At 40.4% G+C, this 20,463-nt stretch overlaps 1 protein-coding gene across 2 annotated transcripts in view; it reads right to left on the bottom strand.

The window, feature by feature from the left end:
• ADAMTS18 (ADAM metallopeptidase with thrombospondin type 1 motif 18) overlaps nucleotides 1-20,463 on the bottom strand; it is a 128,935-nt gene that overhangs the window by 45,885 nt on the left and 62,587 nt on the right. For both annotated transcript variants that reach the window (XM_036440983.2, XM_036440981.2), the window contains 5 exons: nucleotides 16,812-16,971; nucleotides 14,930-15,035; nucleotides 10,229-10,366; nucleotides 7,134-7,287; nucleotides 827-922 (listed from right to left, as the gene is read on the bottom strand). In XM_036440983.2, coding sequence (XP_036296876.1) covers nucleotides 827-922; nucleotides 7,134-7,287; nucleotides 10,229-10,366; nucleotides 14,930-15,035; nucleotides 16,812-16,971 — 654 coding nt within the window. The remainder of the gene's footprint in view (nucleotides 1-826; nucleotides 923-7,133; nucleotides 7,288-10,228; nucleotides 10,367-14,929; nucleotides 15,036-16,811; nucleotides 16,972-20,463) is intronic.

Genomic DNA, 20,463 nt, shown 5'->3' with positions numbered 1-20,463 from the left:
TGAATTCACTTTCAAGGACCAATTCTTCTATATGCAGGCTTGTGCTGTCTCGAGAGAGCCAAAAGCAGAGATAAAAATCCTGTAACCTCATATCCTCTTTCATCAGTCATCGCTCCCTTATCTCGGCCTTTCAAAGAAACGCCCCAAATCTGGAGCATTTACTGAACTTCAAGTGTACCCCTCCTTCCAGATTCTAGTGGGACAGGGGAAGAGAAACAGAAACCAATATGTGCGAGTTCTTCACTCAAAACACAAAAATCTCCCATAATCTTCCCCAATGAAAGTGGTGCTTAGGGCTGAAGACACTGGCAAGCAAAAAGGACGTTCTGGTACAATACAGATGGAGGCACAGCTCACCCTTCCACAGGAGTCACTCTATGAGATGGGACTCTATGGGGCTTACTTCCTGTGAAGTGCTTAATAGAGGCCTTATGTGAAGGGGCCATCTTCTCTTTGCTACTCAGAGGGCTATCTGCTCCCTGAGGCCTTTTTATGCTGAATCAAGTTTAAAATCACAGGATATGCAATGAAACCTACCAGCTTATTGAAAAAGAAATATTTTGACCCAGACCTCCAGCTGAAAGTAAAAAATAAAGGCAAAAGCACACACACACACACACACACACACAAAAATCGTAAACAATTGAGCCAACTGGGTTATGTTTGCATTGAGTTTTATGATAGCTGCTAGATATGCTGGTTCATTTAATGGGAAGTTGGGAGCATATACACAGGGAGGCATTCCAATCTGGGGTTGCAGCACGAAGAGTGGGTTCTATGCTCCGTCAAGTTTCTAGAACTAAAAACTAACAGGGATGTAGTTTACCATACTCGAGCCACAAATGGTCCCTTCTGCTGCAGGCATAAACTTCGTCTCACACCTGTGGCCCACGCGATGGCACCAAAGTGACTTGCAAATGTCCTGAAAGGAAAGAAGAAACTGGTAAGGTGATGATACAATAAAAACAAAAGTATAAATAAATAAAAATCTGAAGTTTTCGTACACATTTATATTCAGAGGTGGCTGCAATGACACTTTATCCAGAAAGTGAAGGCCAGAAAAGTTGGTGGTAGCGAGGTAACCAGTAGTATGTTCTAACCAACAAATTCCCTACACTACCCCCATCATTCAGGTATGTTTAGGAATGACTGGAAGCGAACAGTAGTTAATTTAGAGACCATTTGGCTTAAAGCTGAGAGGTCTGGTTGCTAATAACAACAGAAACCAAACAACAATCGAACAACCAGTGAAGCAGAAGAGGCCAAGACTGGACCAAAGCCTGATTCCAATCCTTGTCTGGAAACTCCAGGTTGCATGCCCTGTGGACATGTTCTGGAAGGCTTGTGAGTGGAATTTCTTCTTCTGCCAAAGAGTGATCATGTTAGCATGTGCCCCTATAAGGTTCTTCTCAAGGATACATGGTGTAAATGATCACTGTCATTACCTTCTTTATAGTAATTTTCAAGCATTTAGACAATTTAATTCTCATCAGAATAACTATAAAATAAACTCCCATGCTATACTGTAGCAGGTAGACTAAAGCTCCCTGACAGTGACCACATCCTGACAGGCCTGGCGGGACGGATTTGGCCCGCGGGCCTTGTGTTTGACACATGTGCTCTAGAGCTTCCAGAAGGAACACAGACAACCCTGACAACACCAGTGAGATCTTAGCCCAGTGAGACTCACGTCAGATGCCTGCCTCCAGATCTATAAGGAAATGAATGTATATTGTTTTAACTAATCCCTGGAAACTGAGTGTGTGAGGTTATATAGCACAGAAGCATGAACGTTACAGAGAATTGAGGTGGCTCATCCATTGACCTTGAGATGGGGAGACTATCCTAAATTTTCTAAAAGTGCATGAGGTAATCACAAGGGCCCATACAATGGGGAAGAGGAAGACAGAAGAGAACCAGGGAGAGAAGAGCGGGAGGCAAACTTGGTGACGCTGCTGGCTCTGATGATAAAGGAAGGGGCCATGAGCCAAGGAATGTAGGCAGCCTCTAGAAGTTAGAGAAGGCAAGAACATGGCTTTCCTCTAGAGTAGGGGTGTCGAACTCAATCAGAGAAGGGGCCAAAATCTAAAATCCAGCCTAAATCGCGGGCCAAATGGTTTACTGAACAGTCATAAACTGTCATTGTGATGGAAACGCAGCGGAGTGCAGTGATGACAGCGCGGTGCGAGCCACATTGCAAGGCCTGGCGGGACGGATTTGGCCCGCGGGCCTTGTGTTTGACACATGTGCTCTAGAGCTTCCAGAAGGAACACAGACAACCCTGACAACACCAGTGAGATCTTAGCCCAGTGAGACTCACGTCAGATGCCTGCCTCCAGATCTATAAGGAAATGAATGTATATTGTTTTAACTCACTATGATGATGGGAATTTATTGTGACAGCCATAGGAAACTAATCTTAATACATTTTAGTGGAAGACACTAAATCAGGTCCTTAGAAAAACTCATTTGGATGAGGAAACTGAGAAAGCTACCGATACGCCCAAAGCCATGATGTCACACGGCTGGTAAGTGGCAAAGGCAGGACCCCAAATGGCCTGATCACTGCAGGCCCCTGACCACTGCTCTGGGCGGGATTTTCTACCAATGGCCGTTAGAAAACTCTCCACTTCTCCAGGCCTCCGCTGCCTGATGATAAAGCAAGGGGACCGAACCAGACTTCTTCCAGCCCATACAGCTGAAGCTGCTCTTCTCTTCGAGATGATGTCGCTAATGGAGTGTCAAGTTCACAAAACGCCAAAGTGACTTCATTCTCTTTGCTACAGTCTATTGACTAAGGTAGAAGTGTGAAAACACTCCTTTTGGGGGAAATATTAACCCCCTGGTTGCACACAAAATCGCTCTTGTGGTCACTTGTCGTAGCCCTGAAACTTCAATTAACCAGGCACCTAATTCCCCCAAGGATTCCAGTGGATGTGGATTTCACCGTTAGAACAGAGAGCTTGGACATCCTTAGAAATATTCCATAAAATAGTTCCCCACAGGCCTGAGAAAAGACAACACAGGGGAAGCAGAGATGTGTGCAGTGAGTGTGTATGGCAGACCATAAATCCTACCCGCCCTTCCCCAGAGAGACGGGAGAGTTATTCAGGACACTGCTTGGAAACACCGCTGCCACCAGCAGCCCGACATGTGTCACACGTACCACTTCCAAACCTCCCCACAGCTCAGAGGACACAACATGTTTCCATGGAAATGGAACTGCCATTGACATTAGGAGAAAGCAGAGGGCAACCTCCCATCACCGTGAATCCGGTTTGTCCCCTCTGTGAACCGCATTATAGTGTGAGGCTGGGCCCGAGGGGGACAAGTTAATGTGGGAAAAGAACAGTCTACATCAAAGTGGAAGAACAGCCCGGCTGGCGTGGCTCAGTGGTTGAGTGTCGACCTATGAACCAGGAGGTCAAGGCTCGATTCCAGGTCAGGGCACATGCCCGGGTTGTGGTCTCGGTCCCCAGTGTAGGGCTTGCAGGAGGCAGCCGATCAATAATTTTCTCTCATCACTGATGTTTCTAGCTCTCCCTCTTTCTCCCTTCCTCTCTGAAATCAATAAAAATGTATTTTTAAAGACTTAAAAAACAAAATAATTTAAAAAATGGAAGAATTGGATGTGACCACTGAAACCGGGAAAGCCATAGTGAGAAAGGCTTTCAAAATTAAATTGTTTTCCTCCTTACAGCCAGGGGAAAGCCATAGCACACTCCCATCGCCTATGTGGCAGCCACCGAGGTGACCCAGGGCAGACAGAAGCAGAGGCCCAGATTCCACTGCCAATGCCAAGCCACAGGGTGCTGGGAAGGGGGCAGCCCAAGAAGACCAGGAAAATAAAGCAAGACACAAAAACACAGGGATTCCAGAGCGGAGTAAGGCGGGCCGCACGAACATGTTATTTCTTTTGTGGTGAAGCACAGAAGTCAAATGTAATTATAGCCAACGACATGCTTTGACGACCGTGAGAGTCCTCTGAGAAAGCTCCCTTTCAAAGTAAGCAGAAATGAGAGTTTGCACTTTTTTGCTCATTCTTCCCTCTTTTCCCCCCCAGTATGTTCGACTAACTTCTCCTTATCTATAATTCCCTAGGCTTAAGTCATAATTTAAGGGAAAGAGAAATAACCACAGAGACTACGAGATCTCCTGTTGCCTGGGTGTGACTTTTGAGAGGAGTCTCAATGCCATACATTATTTTGTCCTGTCACTCCTTGGCCATGTTCTCCAGTTGTATTTCAAAGGCTTCAGACTCATGTCTATCTAATGCCAAAGGTCAGAGAGAGAGAGAGGGGTGTGTGTGTGTGTGTGTGTGTGTGTGTGTGTGTGTGTGTGTTTAAAGTTTAAGATCATCTAATTCAGTAGCTCCCTCCCTCCCCCACTTGGAGCACGCATCAGACTCACTTAGAGCCCATGTTCAAACATAGACTGCCAGGCCCTGTGCTGAAGTTTCTTATTCTCTAGGCCTCAATGAGACCTGAGCATTTGCATTTTTACCAACTTCTAGGTCAGCGGTCGGCAAACTCATTAGTCAACAGAGCCAAATATCAACAGTACAATGATTGAAAATTTTTTTTGAGAGCCGCATTTTAAAAACAGACTCACCCAGGCCGTGGTATTTTGTGGAAGAGCCACACTCAAGGGGCCAAAGAGCTGCATGTAGCTTGAGAGCCGCAGTTTGCAGACCACGGTTCAGGTTATGCTAGTCTACTGCATCTGCTGGTTGTGAGAATACTTTGAAAATGATGTATTTTTTCCTTTTCTCTTGCTTCTAAACACTATGCAAAACTGCCTTTCTAGGAGGTATAGAGGAAAAAAGTAGGCAGCAAGGAGAAAAGGTCAGAAAGGGAACATAATAATAGACGGTAAAGACCCTGAACAGAAACATTGCCCTGTTCTTGTGTTGCTATTGCTGCTCTGACCTGTTGAGATCAACAGGATGAACAGGAGACTGCTGTTCTGAAACCCCTGCTCCTGGCAGGCACCTCCTCATGATCCTCCAAGATGCAGCCATGGTCTACGTTAGGGGTGTCGAACTCAATCAGAGAAGGGGCCAAAATCTAAAATCCAGCCTAAATCGCGGGCCGAATGGTTTACTGAACAGTCATAAACTGTCATTGTGATGGAAACGCAGCGGAGTGCAGTGATGACAGCGCGGTGCGGGCCACATTGCAAGGCCTGGCAGGACGGATTTGGCCCGCGGGCCTTGTGTTTGACACATGTGGTCTACGTTATCAGTAGGTTTGGGAATAATTCCAAAATGTCAGCTGGAGGGGGCGGGGGGAGAAATATTCCACGTTCAGGCCCCCCTACCAACCCTACCTTCTCTACCTTACTCCATGGTCACTGTCAGTAATCTCTCTCTCAATCAAATCTTCCTATCCTGCCAGGCATTCCTATCTCTGTGCTTTTCCTTATTTTATTCCATCCTTTAGTGTGGAATTTCCATTCCCCTTTGCTCTGCTTCCCCAGAAAGACCATCACATGGAGATACTATCTTTCAAAAGCAAGGTAAAGAAAAAAAAGGTCTAGGATTTAAGAATGGTTGTTTAAGCCCTGCACACTGTCTGACACAGAACAGGCACCCACAAATGTTTGCTGAATGCATGATCCTAAAGGAATGATAGTAATTTTAGAAACTTCCTTTATATTGCTAAAGAAAATCTAACTACTACCAATTGTGCGTTTCCTGCATAATAAGTGCTTTATAAACATTTGATTAATGAATAAGCTAGTGAATCCTCTAAGAATGAAGTGACCAGGAGACAAATTAGCAAAGAGTTACAACAAAGTGAATGACTATTTACTCTGCCAAATGCATCAATTTGGTATGTAATTTGAAATAGTTGTAAGTGTATTCATTTATAGATATCACATAGGTTCATGTATCATGGAGAACACACAAAAAAAATGTGAATGATGTATGTATAAAACTTTTCAAATAGTTACACATTGAAATTGTAATAGAAAAATACGTAACCCCATAGCCACACTGTGATTTAATGGTTATTATTTCCTAGAAGGAAGTTAGTGGTGGTGCTGTTGGTAATGATGGTGCTTGTGGTATTGATGGCAATGACAGTAAGAATGGTGGTGATGGTGGTGGATGGAGAAAGAGGAAGAAGAAAAGAGGAGCAATAGAAAGAAGGAGAGTAGAAACAGAGGAGGGAACATTTAGCTATAAAATTCCATAATTTCCCCACATCCAGATCTAGGATTTCCTGTTTCTCTTGCAGTACTAGGGATAAACCAACTTAAAAGTGAATCTACTTTTTTTTAAAATATATTTTATTGATTTTTTTACAGAGAGGAAGGGAGAGAGATAGAGAGTTAGAAACATCGATGCTAGAGAGTCATCGATCAGCTGCCTCCTGCCCGCCCCCCACTGGGGATGTGCCCGCAACCAAGGTACATGCCCTTGACCGGAATCGAACCCAGGACGCCCCAGTCCACAGGCCGACACTCTATCCACTGAGCCAAACCGGTTTCAGCAAAAGTGAATCTACTTTTAAGTGATGCTAAGGTTGTCAGTGATGTCATTTTTGACCAACTGGAACAATGTTCCTCTATTTGCACATCCTCTTTTTTGCTTTTTCCCATCTACCTTTCTCACAAAAATGAATGAAAGGCTTGACGCAAACATATGAAAATTGCTCAAGATATACCTTGAATGTTTACCTATCAAAAAGAGTTGCCTATCATCAAGAGTCTTTGTATAATATAAAAGGCACACGTAGGTATTTTGGGTGGTGATTATTTCAAACATATCATATTAAAAGGGAATGTGGATTGAACCTGATGATACTGAAGACAGAGATGAGCTGTAGGTAAAAACTATGGTACCAAGATGAACTACTTGAGATAAAAATCTCCGTCTACAGCAGAGGAATGTTCTTTCAAGGATGCATTCGGATGGTATTAAAACCAGGCATGGTCTATGGGGGATAAGGCTGGATAATTCATTGATGGTAAAATTGCCACTTAATTTTCATGCCAAACAACTGACATCTTCGAGATAACCCAGACTCCAACCCTTGGCCTTAGCAAGCTAAATGTTTATACTTTGGTTAGGTACACAGACACATGGCAGGATCTTAATGTAAGTTTCAAAACACAAGCAAACATACCTTCACAAAGCCGAGGCTGCATAACTTGGCTTTTGCTCCAAATTGCCACTTGCACTGTGTGTCGGCATCATAAATCTGTCCTGGGAGTTTGTCCGGATATTTATACTGTCCTGTTTGCTTGGGCTCATCCACCAGACACCCAGCCTGAGGTGTACTGCAGGGACAACACAGCCTTGTTAATGACCTTGTTTGCCTGTGATCTGCAACTTGAAATCATTAACCTCTGAATGCAATCATGCAGAGAAAAAACAGCATGGCTGAAGAAATAGGTTATGTGCTTAAAGTTAAAATGCATATTTATCCCAAATAGTGCATTTTGTCCTGTTTAAGATGCAATTTGTACAGTCATAAAGGGTTTCATGTGGTACTGAAGTTATGACCATCCACATGACCTGGCCTGGTCTGCTAAGAGATGGGCAAGGTCAACATATTAGAAACTTTCCCCAACGGTCTTGCTCAACAATATTCAATGGGTTTTTAAAAATATATTTTATCGATTTTTTACAGATAGGAAAGGAGAGGGATAGAGTTAGAAATATTGATGAGAGAGAAACATCGATCAGCTGCCTCCTGCACACCCCCTACTTGGGGATGTGCCCGCAACCAAGGTACATGCCCTTGACCGGAATTGAACCTGGGACCCTTCAGTCTCCAGGCCGATGCTCCATCCACTGAGCCAAACTGGTTAGAGCTTCAATGGATTTTCATTGTGTGCCTTCTCTGTGGACAGCATAGGGAGCAGAGTAAACTAAACATACAGAGAGTGCCCATCTTCAGGGAGTTGAAAGTGATGATGTATTTTTTTATAGATACTGGGAAGTAATCAAATATATATTTTACTTCAAATGATATTTACAAGTAAAAAAAAATGAATCAGGTTTTTGAAAGCAATCAGGAGAAAGAACACATGGGAATAAGGTACAGTAATGTCCCTGAGGCATGTGTAGCTGGAACAAGCTGTCTCGATGGCATGGTTATTCTTAGAAATCACCTTACCTCCACTGACTTAATGAAACTATGATATCAATGAGAGGTAAAATAGCATGGTGGCCAAGTGTGACCTTGAAGTCAGACAAATGGGGGTCATGGTCAACATGCAACTCTTATACATCTCGTTTATGACAAGGACTCCCATAAATATTGCTATACAGATCAAATAAGAAAAAAGAAAGCACTTAACGCAGTATAGCTAAGTGTTCAAAGTTAGCAGCTGCTGCTGTTATTATAATCCAAAAGCATTTAACTGTTTCACAGAGTTAATGGAAATTCTATCTACAGGGTGAGGCAAAAGTAGGTTTATAGTTGTGAATACCCAAAACAGAGTTTATTCTTGTATTATTAATATTAAATTATTGTATTACTTTTCATACAAACAACTATAAACTTACTCTCCTCCTCGGCCCCCTGTGTATTAAGTTGACCTTGATGTATAATATCTATTCTCACATGAGGTAGAAAAAATAATTTCAGGCACCAAATTATAGATTTAAGACGGCTAAAAAGAAAATCTTCTATGTGATAGAGCTTATTGTGAGTCAAAGGTTTGTCAATTTTTCACTATTTTTGGGGACATCATTTGTTAGACATCAACATTGAATCAGCTTTGACTGTGCTGTATATATTGCTAAACCTACAAACATTTTTAAATAATATGCAGTGGCACAGGTAAAACAAATGCACTAGTTTCTCCCTCCCCATTTCTTCAAGATGTGTTCCAAGACCCCCAGTGGATGCCTGAAACTATGAATAGTACTGAACCGTACACATGTATACCATGCTTTTTCCTATACATATGTACATATGATAAAGTTTATATGGTAGGCACCATAGAGATGAACAATAACTAGTGATAAAAACAGAACTATAACAATGTTTTGTAATAAAAAAATTATGTGGATGTGAACTCTCACATTCTCTGATAGCTGATGATGACTAAGACAGCTCCTAAATGGCAAAGGGGTTGGTAGCGTATACGGTGGGAAATGCTGGACAAAGGGATGATTCACATCCTGAGCGGGAGGGAGTGGATTCCATCACATTACTCATAATGAGGAGCAATTTAAAGCTTCTAAATTGTTTTATTTCTGGAATTTTCCATTTATTATTTTTGGACTATGACTGACCATAGGTATCTAAAACCACAGAGAAGGGGAAACTACTGCATCAATATCAGTTCCCGAGAAAATGTTTAAATTCGCTAACATCTGGTCAAAGGGAGATGGGATTAGAACCTGAGAGTTCTTATGAGTCAACACAGATTAATAAGATATAGCTACATGCATATAAAATTATATATATATCCATATAGTGCTGTTACAATGGTCAAATAGTCAAATACATGTTATTGCTAAATAAATTAAAGGAAACTTTCAGAGAGTTTCAACTTTGGGTTAATCACTTAATATGAATCAAGTAGTGCTACCTTTATAATTCACACTTTATTAACATAATGCAAGAGTTCTTAGTTATAAAATAAGTTTTACATAGCTATCATCCTCTTTGAATATTCTTTGGACATAGAATTAGCTCTCAACCATTCCAAAAAAATAGCCAATCAAGGCAATCTCCTTTCATTAAAATCATGCATAACCATTTTAGTGTTTTTTTAATACTCTTAAATCAAATCAATTAATCAGATTAAAATAATTAGTCACAGTGAAAAGCCCACATATCTAGCAATCTCTGGTGGTCATAAAGAGAAATAGTTATAAGCACAGAGCTTGGAGTTCTATCAGACATAAGATGCAAAACCTTAGGCAACACGATTATCCTCTCTAAGACTCCATTTCCTCAGCTCGAGAATGAGGAAATAATAGGATTGCTGTGAGGATTGAATGAGGCATTATGTGGAGAGTATATAGCACAGTATTAGGCTTTTCATCTGTTTTTTCAACAATGACAATATCATCATCATCATCACCACCAGCACCACCAGCACCACCAGCACCATCACCACCATCATTGGAATGTGTCAGCCTTTCTGTTCACTGGGGGGTCAGAAGATATTCCCGCTGCACACTTGTTTTCACACTTTTGAACACTGTTCGTTGGCACCACTCCACACCTGGGAGCAGCCCTGCTTTGGCCTGTCTTACCTAAGAAATTTCTTGAGATACTGCCGGCTGCATGAAGACCATGAAAATACCCCATTGTTTCCAGTCAGTGTGGGAGACATGATATTGCCTTCAGCCTTCCTGCAGGGGTTGCCTTCTCCATCGTGAACCATGCCGAAGCTGAAGCAAACAACAAAGCCTTCTGTGAACAACCCGCTTCCCTGATTATAATCAGAAGAGAAAAATGGTGCCCTAAGAATCCAGGAGCCCAAGAGGGAGACAGAGTGAGCAAGGTTGTTAAGCAAAGCCCAGCCTGTGTCGCTCAGTGGTTGAGCACTGACCTATAATCTAGGATAGTGGTTGGCAAATGGGGGCTTGTGAGCCACATGCAGCTCTTTGTCCCCTTGAGTGTAGCTCTTCCACAAAATACCACGGCCTGGGCCAGTCTATTTTGAAGAAGTGGCATTAGAAGAAGTATAAGTTTAAAAAAATTTAGCTTTCAAAAGAAATTTCAATAGTTGTACTGTTGATATTTGGCTCTGTTGACTAATGAGTTTGCTGACCAATGAACTAGGAGGTCATGGTTCCATTCCTGGTCAAAGCACACGCCCATGTTGTGGGCTCAATCCCCAGTGTGGGGAGCGCAGGAGGTAGTCGATAAGATACTCTCTCATCACTGACGTTTCTCTCTCCCTCTTCCTTCCTTTCTGAAATCAATAAAAATATATTTAAAAAGAAAAGATTATAAGAAAAGGGAATGACAAAAAATGAATTACTACATAAAGTGTTGTGAAATTCATGGAGAAAATTTTAAATAATGTTGACAGCTTTGTTATAGTATGTTTTGGCCACAAAAGAATCCAAGAATGGTATTTTAAGGGGGAAATTTTTTTAGTCAAGACTTTTTAAAGCTAAACTGAAGTGAGGAGAGAGTCCAATTCCTTTTTATTCAAATAGCAAAATTTCTTGCCACCATTCGTGGGACTATGGCAAGGAAGTTTAGTGTGAGTAGGAGGTAGGTACAGAGAGAAGCTGATGGAAAGCTGTGGGTTGTTCATGCATACAGCTGGTGTGACACAAGCTTGTAATGGTGACCCATTCATTAGCTGAAATCGCAAACTCTGGTCATAATTAAATCGTAAACCTCTTTACAAATTAGTGGTTGAACTCATTTATTGAAGGCATATAAAAGATTTCTTTTGAATACATTTTATGAGAAAACATTGCTTTGTCCCATTTACACAGAAGGTTCTAGCAATTACAGAGTAAAAATAATTTTAGGTGGTTTACTCCCTATAAATCATGCACATTACACCTACATGGTTCTCAAATCTCCTGACTGGGAGAATGAACATGACAGTGATGTACATATCCATGTGTAATACACACACCACAAAGTACTTACTTCAGGCCATATTCAAGTGGTAGAGGATAGGAGAATAACTGTCTTTAATTATCTCTAAAAAGCTCAGTTCACTAGAAAGCTTTTTGTGTTTCTTCTAGAGGGGCAGATAAGAGACAGATATCAACTTTATCATTAACTTAGATTACTCTTAACCTAATTACTTAAAGGAGCATAGTTTGGCCCTAGCTGGTTTGGCTCAGTGGGTAGAGCGCTGGCCTGTGGACTGAAGAGTCTCAGGTTTAATTCCGGTCAAGGGCACATGCCTGGGTTATGGGATCCATCCCCAATAAGGGGTGAGCAGGGGGCAGCAGACTGATGATTCTCTCTCATCACTGATGTTTCTATTTCTCTCTCCCTATTTCTTCCTCTCTGAAATCAATAAAAATATTTTTTTTAAAAATAAAGCAAAAAAAAAAAAAGAGCAGAATTTGCCTCTGAAAAAAAAATATTTTTATGAAGCAGATAGGATTCCTGTGTAAATAAACATGTTCTTCCGATATAATCTTATTTATATAGTTAAGTTTTGAAGGTAGCCTCTACAGATAGCATACTACAATGTAATGTAAATAGATAATTGCTAGTGTTGCAACCATAAATGGGATTCTATTGTGTCTACAACTAGCTACTTTCCTAACATTCCTCTCAATTGATCAGGTAGGTAACCCCCAATGGCTATACACCATGACACCATCAGGGAATGCCCCGCTATTTAGAAGTGGCAGATTCACAAATATATATGTATTTAACAAATAGGTATTATTTACTTCAACAAATAGAGAAAGCATTTTCTCCTCAGCTTTGCTCAATTCAACTCTTCTTTATACTGAACCAGGAGAGTAAAGGAGTTGGTCTGGGAGACACTCCTTCTAATCATATTTGTGAAAGTAAAAAACATAAGGAAATTTATATATATATCAAAACCAGAGGAAAGGGTAAAAATCAGACAGATGGCAATGGGTGAGGAGAGATGAAAGTCTTTATTTAAAGAGGAAATGGTAATTAAATTAGCATTTCACTGAAGTTTTATGAACATAATAAAATCAAGTTTGAATTGAATTTTGAACTTCAAAATGTTAAATTTTCTAATTTATTTTGATTTAACAGCATTTTAGAGAATAATATACATTTTCCTTGGCACATGTCAAAAGGCATATCAAAATGTCATGAAATGTCTGTTTCAAAATTTACCCCTATAAGGCTATGTTATTTAGAACATGAGTATGTATATTTTATTTTATATCTGTTCTTTCTTCTAATTCTGACCATTCTTTCCTCACTCCATCTGGAGAATGTCTTTGTTTTTCCTTATTAAAATGTTGGATTTCAATTTTGGTTACTTTAACTTATAATGAAGAATGAGTCGAGATTTTAATGGCCAGTATTTTGAAAAGTGAGAGACCTGTTAATTTGGACTTCATGATGGTGAGACAAATTTAGATATACATTTGACATTCACAGATATTTTATTTCTTGCTCTGCACAAAGGGGTCTTGTGCCTAATGGGCATTTTTGCACCACCGCCATTCATAGTAAAATTGATTCATTCATATCTTGCTATGAAAGCAATTGTGAATATACATAAAATTCTAGGAAACTATTAGATAATGGTATGGTCAAGATTCAAATTTCTAGAGATAATAAATTTAGCTCACGAGAGACTAACACAAAAATATCAAATGTAAATTTCTAGAGGCTTGGTGCATGAAATTCATGCATGGAGGCGGGGGGGTCCCCTCAGCCCAGCCTGCACCCTCTCCAACCTGGGACCCCTTAGGCAATGTCCGACTGCCTGTTTAAACTGGCAGTCAGACATCCCTCTCACAATCCTGGACCACTGGCTCCTAATCACTCACCTGCCTGCCTGCCTGGTCGCCCCTAACTGCCCCTCTCCTGCCAGTCCAGTCACCCCTAACTGCTCCTCACTACCGGCCAAGTCACCCCCCAACTGCACCCCCGCCCCTGCTGGCCTGGTTGCCTCCAACTGACTCTCCTGCCAGCCTAGTCACTCCTCACTGTCCCCCTCTCCCCCCACTGCTGGCCTGGTTTTCCCCAACTGCACCCTCCCAGCTGGCCTGGTCGTCTCCAGCTGTCCCCTCTGCTGGCCTGGTTGCCTTCAACAGTCCTCCTGCTGGCCTGGTCAACCCCAACTTCCCATCCTGCCAGCCTGGTTGCTCCTCACACTCCCCTCCCCTGTTGGCCTGGTCACCCCACATAGCCTACTGTTCAGTCATTTGGTCATCCCTCAGGCTGGCCTTGGGTGGCTGAGCAGCAAACATCCGAGGCTTCCCTGTGCCTCAGGCCAGCCCTGGGCAACTGGGCAGTTGCCATCTGAGGCTTGCCTGTGCCTGGGGCTGGCCCTGGGTGGTTGGGCAGCTGAGGGGACTGGGGGACTCTGGAGGCAGACATGCGGAGCGGCCGGACCCGCCTGGGAGCGGGCCTGGCTGTGCTGCATGCCTGCCACCCCGGTAGGGCTAAAGGGATTGGACATCACCATCTTGTGGCTGTGGGCACCGCTATCTTTGAGGGTGTAGCAATCTATTAGCATATTCCGTCCTTATTGGCTGTGGGTGCCACCATCTTTGTGAGGGTGTTACAGTCAATTAGCATATCCCCTCTCTATTAGATAGGATAGTTGTGCATAGATGAATTTGCTTTTAAGTCAAAAATTCATTGGATGTTCTGAAAATGAACATTCAGTATAAATGTCAAATATAAGGCACGCACACAAACAATCCTAAACTCATACATCCAAAGAGCCTGCCCGTGAAATAGTCATTTTGCAAAGCAGTATGCTTATTCCAATGTAGATGCTGTGGCTCAAATAATGTTTAAAAATTCTCTGTAGAACTGTATCCATATCAGATCATATGCCTCCTAAAATATATCCATCTCATTTCTCTTAGGTTTCATCATTCCTAACTATATTCTCACAAAAGTGCCTATAATAATGCCAACTACAAGAATATTTAGAATTTGCATCAAAAGTGTTTAAACAATTAGCATGCCATTACTTTGGAGAATTTACATGTCTCCATCATTATTTCCTTATTATAATAAACTAAAAATATCTTCAGTAAAACATGAAACAATATAAGCAAATGCCTAAGTTACCAGAGGCTTTACTAGATAACTTGAAGTTGGTTTTTGCAGAATGTGATGTGGCTACTAAATGCTGCTGTTTAAAAAGCGCAACATCCACAATGGCCTTTACTGAGCCCTTCACACAGTCAGACACTATTCTAAGCTTTACACAGATGTATCCTAGGTATTCTACTTATATCAATAGTAATTATTAGAGGAATGTCAATGGATCACAGGCTTCATACAAAGTCACTTACTTGTGCCCTGACTCATGAGCGATGGTGAAGGCCAGGCCAAGCCCTGTGTCCTCATTGATGGTACAGCTTCGGTACTTACTGCACATTCCACTGATGGGAGCGAACCCTATTGAAAGATCAATTTCAAATGTTAGTCCAAAGGAAACACACACAGATACCTCATCATTTCTTATGTGCTCCAAATGTTCTGCGCAGTTTTAGTTTAATGAATTTATTAATTTGTGTGGTTCTTTGTGTCTGTGGTTTTTTGTTTTTGTTTTTGTGGGGTTTTTTATTTGCAGGAAAACACTAAAGGTATATGGTTCTCTCTCCTGTCCAAACAGATAAATGTAGTTTTTATTATTTTCTTTCTTCTAAAGATATGATCATCAATTGACTCTCCTAATAACACTTTGAAGTTGAATATTGTAATTCTCATTTTACATACAGGACAATAAGTCACAGAACATTTATATGCCTTATCTCAGTTTATTATTTGGGTCAGAGGAGCTGATGAAATGATTAACTAGTTAAACCAATATAAAATGCTTACTTCACAGTAGTACCGTGTTTCCCCGAAAATAAGACATCCTCCGAAAATAAGACCTACTTACAGGTTTCCTTCTGAGTGAAATATAAGGCATCTCCCTGAAAATAAGCCCCCCCCCCCAGGCTAAACATGAGAGATTTGGTCCACTGATTCTGAAAGAAATGGAGTCACAAGAAATTCACCAGGAAATTCAGGAATTGGATTGTTATGATGATGTTCCAGAAGATGATGACATGATTGCCATTGAATAAATGAGTAAATTCTTGATACTGTAGGATTCACAGCTTGTCTGGTTTGTGTTGACAACTACTGTACTACCATACTGTATTCAGATAATAAATTTCCTTTATTTTCATTTAACAATAAATGTGTACCATATTCTTCTTCATGGAAAAATAAGACATCCCCTCAAAATAAGACCTAGCGCATCTTTGGGAGTAAAAATTAATATAAGACACTGTCTTATTTTCGGGGAAACAGAGTATTAGCATCACAGCTCAGGTTTATTTTCTAAGAGAAAACACATTCTGCTCTATTTCTAAGGCAAATAACATGAAAATGCCTATGTAATGCAAATAGATAAAATTAATTTTTCTCCTGTTCACTATAATGTGATAAATATTCCTGTTTCCAAAAACTAGTTCCTCCTAAGAACAGTCATAAATCACTCAAGCCTGTTCTTGTTTGTATCTTGAACTACATGATTTTAGTTTCTCCCAAGTTTTGAGTCCTCATAACCAGTAAAGCAAGGCTAGGTACCCAGTTAGTGTTAAATTCAGTTAAATGAATGCATGCACCATTGCTACCACCACCATCACCATCTATATTGATCTAGATGAGCATCAATTCATTAAACAAATTGATGAATCCCTACTATATGCAGTAGAATAGACTAGAAAATACAGTACAGATGTAAAAGCCTTAGTGCTCACTCACTGTCTTGTACAAATATAGAAGGCCTAAGTCATTTAAAGCTCAAGTAACTTTTCAAAGGAGACACTGCTACCAAGGAGCACAGTTAAGTACCATGGAGACCAATCACATTCTCTTTAGCCCACCCAGTCCTGCAGTAATGGTGCTTATGGAATAAACCACAGCTTCTCTAGTTAAATAATTCATCTCATGCCTCAATGAGCCTCAATAGAGTTAAAAAGAAAAACACAGAAAATAAGTGGGCTCCCCATTCCATGCTGAGCTCAGTTAAATAGAACAATACTCACAAGAGGGACACTCCACCATTTAAGTATGAGGTCTCCTTATTAATGATCACAAGGGCCACCCACCCGATAGGAAGATTCCATACTGTGTTTTCAGCTACCAGGGGTGTGTGTAAAGCATCTGTTCATACCATACCTAAAGTGTCACATGGTTCATTCTTCCAGGAACAAATGTCAAGTCCCGTGAGTAAGATGGCATGGTCATGCCTCTTGCCATTCTTTCCACTGAGGGCAGACTGCCACTGACAAAAACTATTCAAAGACTGGTCTGCATGATGGTTGATCAATAATCCTCCCTATGGGAAACCCACACAAATCAGAGTGTGAATTTGTCACAGAGATGAGAACGTTGAATCATTCCATTTCTATAGGCAAACACAGAAACAGAATGTTTCTAGGGAGAAAGGTCAGTAGAGGAAAATACTTGGGCTAAGGTTGGTGACAATTGGTTAAAAAAAAAAAAAAAGGAAGAAGAAAACGCCTAAAATCTACTTCAGGTAAATGCTCACAATATTTAAAGTAACTACAGAGTTTCAATGTAGTTTATGGTCAATTATATCTCTACAACAAGGAACCTGACATTGGTTAGCAATATCCTTATCTCTTGCTGGTACCACCTTTACAAAAGTATTATAACTTTTAGAATATAATTGTAAATTGATGGTGATAAAGTTCAATGCCTCCTCAATAGAGCATGAGAAATGTATTGTAGTTGAGTATAGCTCAGTTACTCCTATATCAAAATTTCCAAGAAAGGGCTTGGCATATCATAGGTTACACTCAACCAACCAACCAACCAACCAGTCAAATGAAAGCTCATTGAATGAAGGAAAAAACAATTATAAGCTTCTAAAGGGAAGGTAGAATCTACCCTTAAAATTTTTTTTTTTTGGCCTGGCTCATGTGGCTCAGTGGTTGAGCATCGATCCATGACCCAAGAGGTCATTGGTTAGGTTCCTGGTCAGGGCATATGCCTGGTTTCAGTCTTGATCCCCAGTAGGGAGTGTGCAGGAGGTAGCGGATTGATGTGTTGTGTTTGTCTTGCTTCTTCTCTCTTTAAAAATCAATAAAGACATATTTTTTAAAAATAATAATTTTTTATCAAAATGTTTAAGTTATTGACTTGGGTCAAGTTGAGAGTTTTTAGAGATAATCAACTCTGAGTGAATTAGGATGCTGGGGCTTCAACGTCCTTGAGGTAGGTCTAAGTGGGAGGTTAAAGACAAAAGTGTCTCCCAAATAGCACACACCATTGCTTTCTTCCTAAAATCCCAAGAATCATTTGACAAGTTATTAACCTCTGTAGCTCTACAAGTTGTTAACCTCGGGCAATTAGAGTGATTTTCCTTTTGTCTCTGATTCCCTGCCTTCCATGTTCATTATTGGGGCTGTAGATAAAGATAAAAAAGCCACAGGAGACTTTAAAAATGGTCTGTTTATGCTCTGGCTGGTTTGGCTCAGTGGAGAGAACATCAGCCTGCGGACTGAATGGTCCTGGGTTTGATTTTGGCCAAGGGCACATGCCTGGGTTGTGGGCTCGATCCCCAGTGGGGCCAGGTGGGAGACAGCCAGTCGGTGATTCTCCCTCATCATTGATGTTTCTATTTCTCTTTCTTCCTCTCTTAAATAATATATATATATATTATTATATATACATATGCCATATATGTATGCCAGTTTAATTGGTAATCCCCAATTCAGAAAGCTTTAACATCAAAATACTACAAAACAACCATGTAACACTTGATTAAGTGTTCTGATTGTATAATTTGCCCGATTGTATAAAAGATACAATTCTCTTGTACTTCACTGTAATCAGTCAGGGAAGCTACATATTCCTTGTTTATTCTCAATGTACCCAAGACTGTGCAGGGGAGACAGTAGGTTTACTAAGAATTTTCCAATGACTTACTTTCAAAATATCCTTTTGCATATACCTGCTATCGGGTCTAGTAATAATTAATGTCGTTTTTAAACATTCATTTAAAATCTTGCTTGGCGTTGAATTGTATTGACATAACCTTCAAACACGTGGTATCTACAGAACGTGTGAAGTGCAATTAACAAGTTTTGCTTGAAAAAGTTTGTGTTTGGTTTGGTTTTTGTTGCAAAACTAGGGCTAAGAAGATGGCGGATGAAGAGCATATTCGGCACTGCATGCTTTACGAGTTCCAATTAGGAAGAAAAGCAAGTGAAGCTGCAAAAAACATCTGTAGTGCTCTTGGTCAAGATGCAGTTAGCGCCAGAAAATGCCAGCTTTGGTTTGAGAAATTTCGCGAGGGAAATTTTTCATTAGATGACAAGAGTGGTCGAGGCCGTGTGTCCAATTTTGATCAAGAAGCTCTTTAAGCTCTTTTGGTGCAAAATCCTCAAATTACCCAACAAGAGCTTGCGACAACTTTAAATTGTTCACAAAAAACAATTTCCAATCAATTGCGTGCACTTGGCAAAGTCCAAAAGTTTGGAAAATGGGTTCCTCATGAGTTGACCGACAATAACCGTAATCAAAGAGTCACAATTTGCAGTTCGCTCCTCTCTCGTCAAAACCATTTGCCATTTTTAGAGCAAATTGTTACCAGAGATGAAAAATGGGTGCTGTATGTTAATTTGAAAAGGCGGCCTCAATGGTTGGACAAAAATGAGGCTCCGCAGCCCACGCCAAAACCTGACTTGCATGCGAAAAAAGTGATGTTGTGTGTTTGGTGGAATTTTAAAGGAATTCTTCATTATGAACTTTTACCATCTAACCAAACCATTACAAGTGCAGTGTATAGTGCCCAATTGGAAAGGTTAGCCCAAGCTTTAAGGGAAAAAGAACCCACGCTGATTAATCGGAAGGGCGTAATTTTTCACCACGATAACGCACGACCGCATACTGCAAGAATCACTGCTGAAAAACTGCGCCAGTTGGAATGGGAAGTTCTCCCTCAACCTGCATATTCTCCTGATATTGTCCCTTCCGATTACCATTTGTTTCGTTCTTTGCAAAACTTTCTTCTTGGAAAAAAATTTAATAATGAAGAATGCCTCAAAAATGCATTGACCGAATTTTTTGCATCAAAATCACAAGAATTTTACAACAGAGGGATTAAAAATGCTTCCTGAGCGTTGGGCACAAGTAGTAGAAAACAACGGCAACTATATTGTTGATTAAATTTTGTTGTATTGTTTAAATAAATTCGATTTAAGAAAGTATTAGAAAACAACATTAATTATTACTAGACCTAATATTACCCAGCCTATCCAACTTGCAAAATCCAATTTACCTTTAAATCTATTACCAAATGCACCTTCCTTATGAAACCTACGTAATATTTATATTTTTGTATATAATTTAAAATTTATATTTTATATTTGCATTCATCTTATATATGCATACTTAATCATATTTTGTGTCTATATATATATACACGCACATATATTATATATACATGCAGATACCGTATTTTTCGGACCATAAGACGCACCGGACCATAAGACGCACCAGTTTTTAGAGAAGGGAAATGAAGAAAAAAAGATTCTGAAACAAATAGTGTCCTAAAATATTTTATGTGCATTAAAACCCAACATCACAGTCATAAACACATGTAATCAACCCTGTAAAGTAAACAGCAGCATTTAGAACCATTTTAGAGCCGGGCAAGCACACAGAGACCACACAGAGCCGGGCAAGTAAAAAAACTTTTTTTTAAAGTATATGTGTAGGCTATATTTGGACCATAAGACGCAGGGACTTTTTCCCTCCACTTCTGGGGGGAAAAAAAGTGCGTCTTATGGTCCGAAAAATA

This window comes from Pipistrellus kuhlii, unplaced genomic scaffold (genome assembly GCF_014108245.1).
Source record: "Pipistrellus kuhlii isolate mPipKuh1 unplaced genomic scaffold, mPipKuh1.p scaffold_m20_p_17, whole genome shotgun sequence".
Lineage (NCBI taxonomy): Eukaryota > Metazoa > Chordata > Mammalia > Chiroptera > Vespertilionidae > Pipistrellus > Pipistrellus kuhlii.
This window is presented reverse-complemented; position numbering and strand designations above follow the sequence as displayed.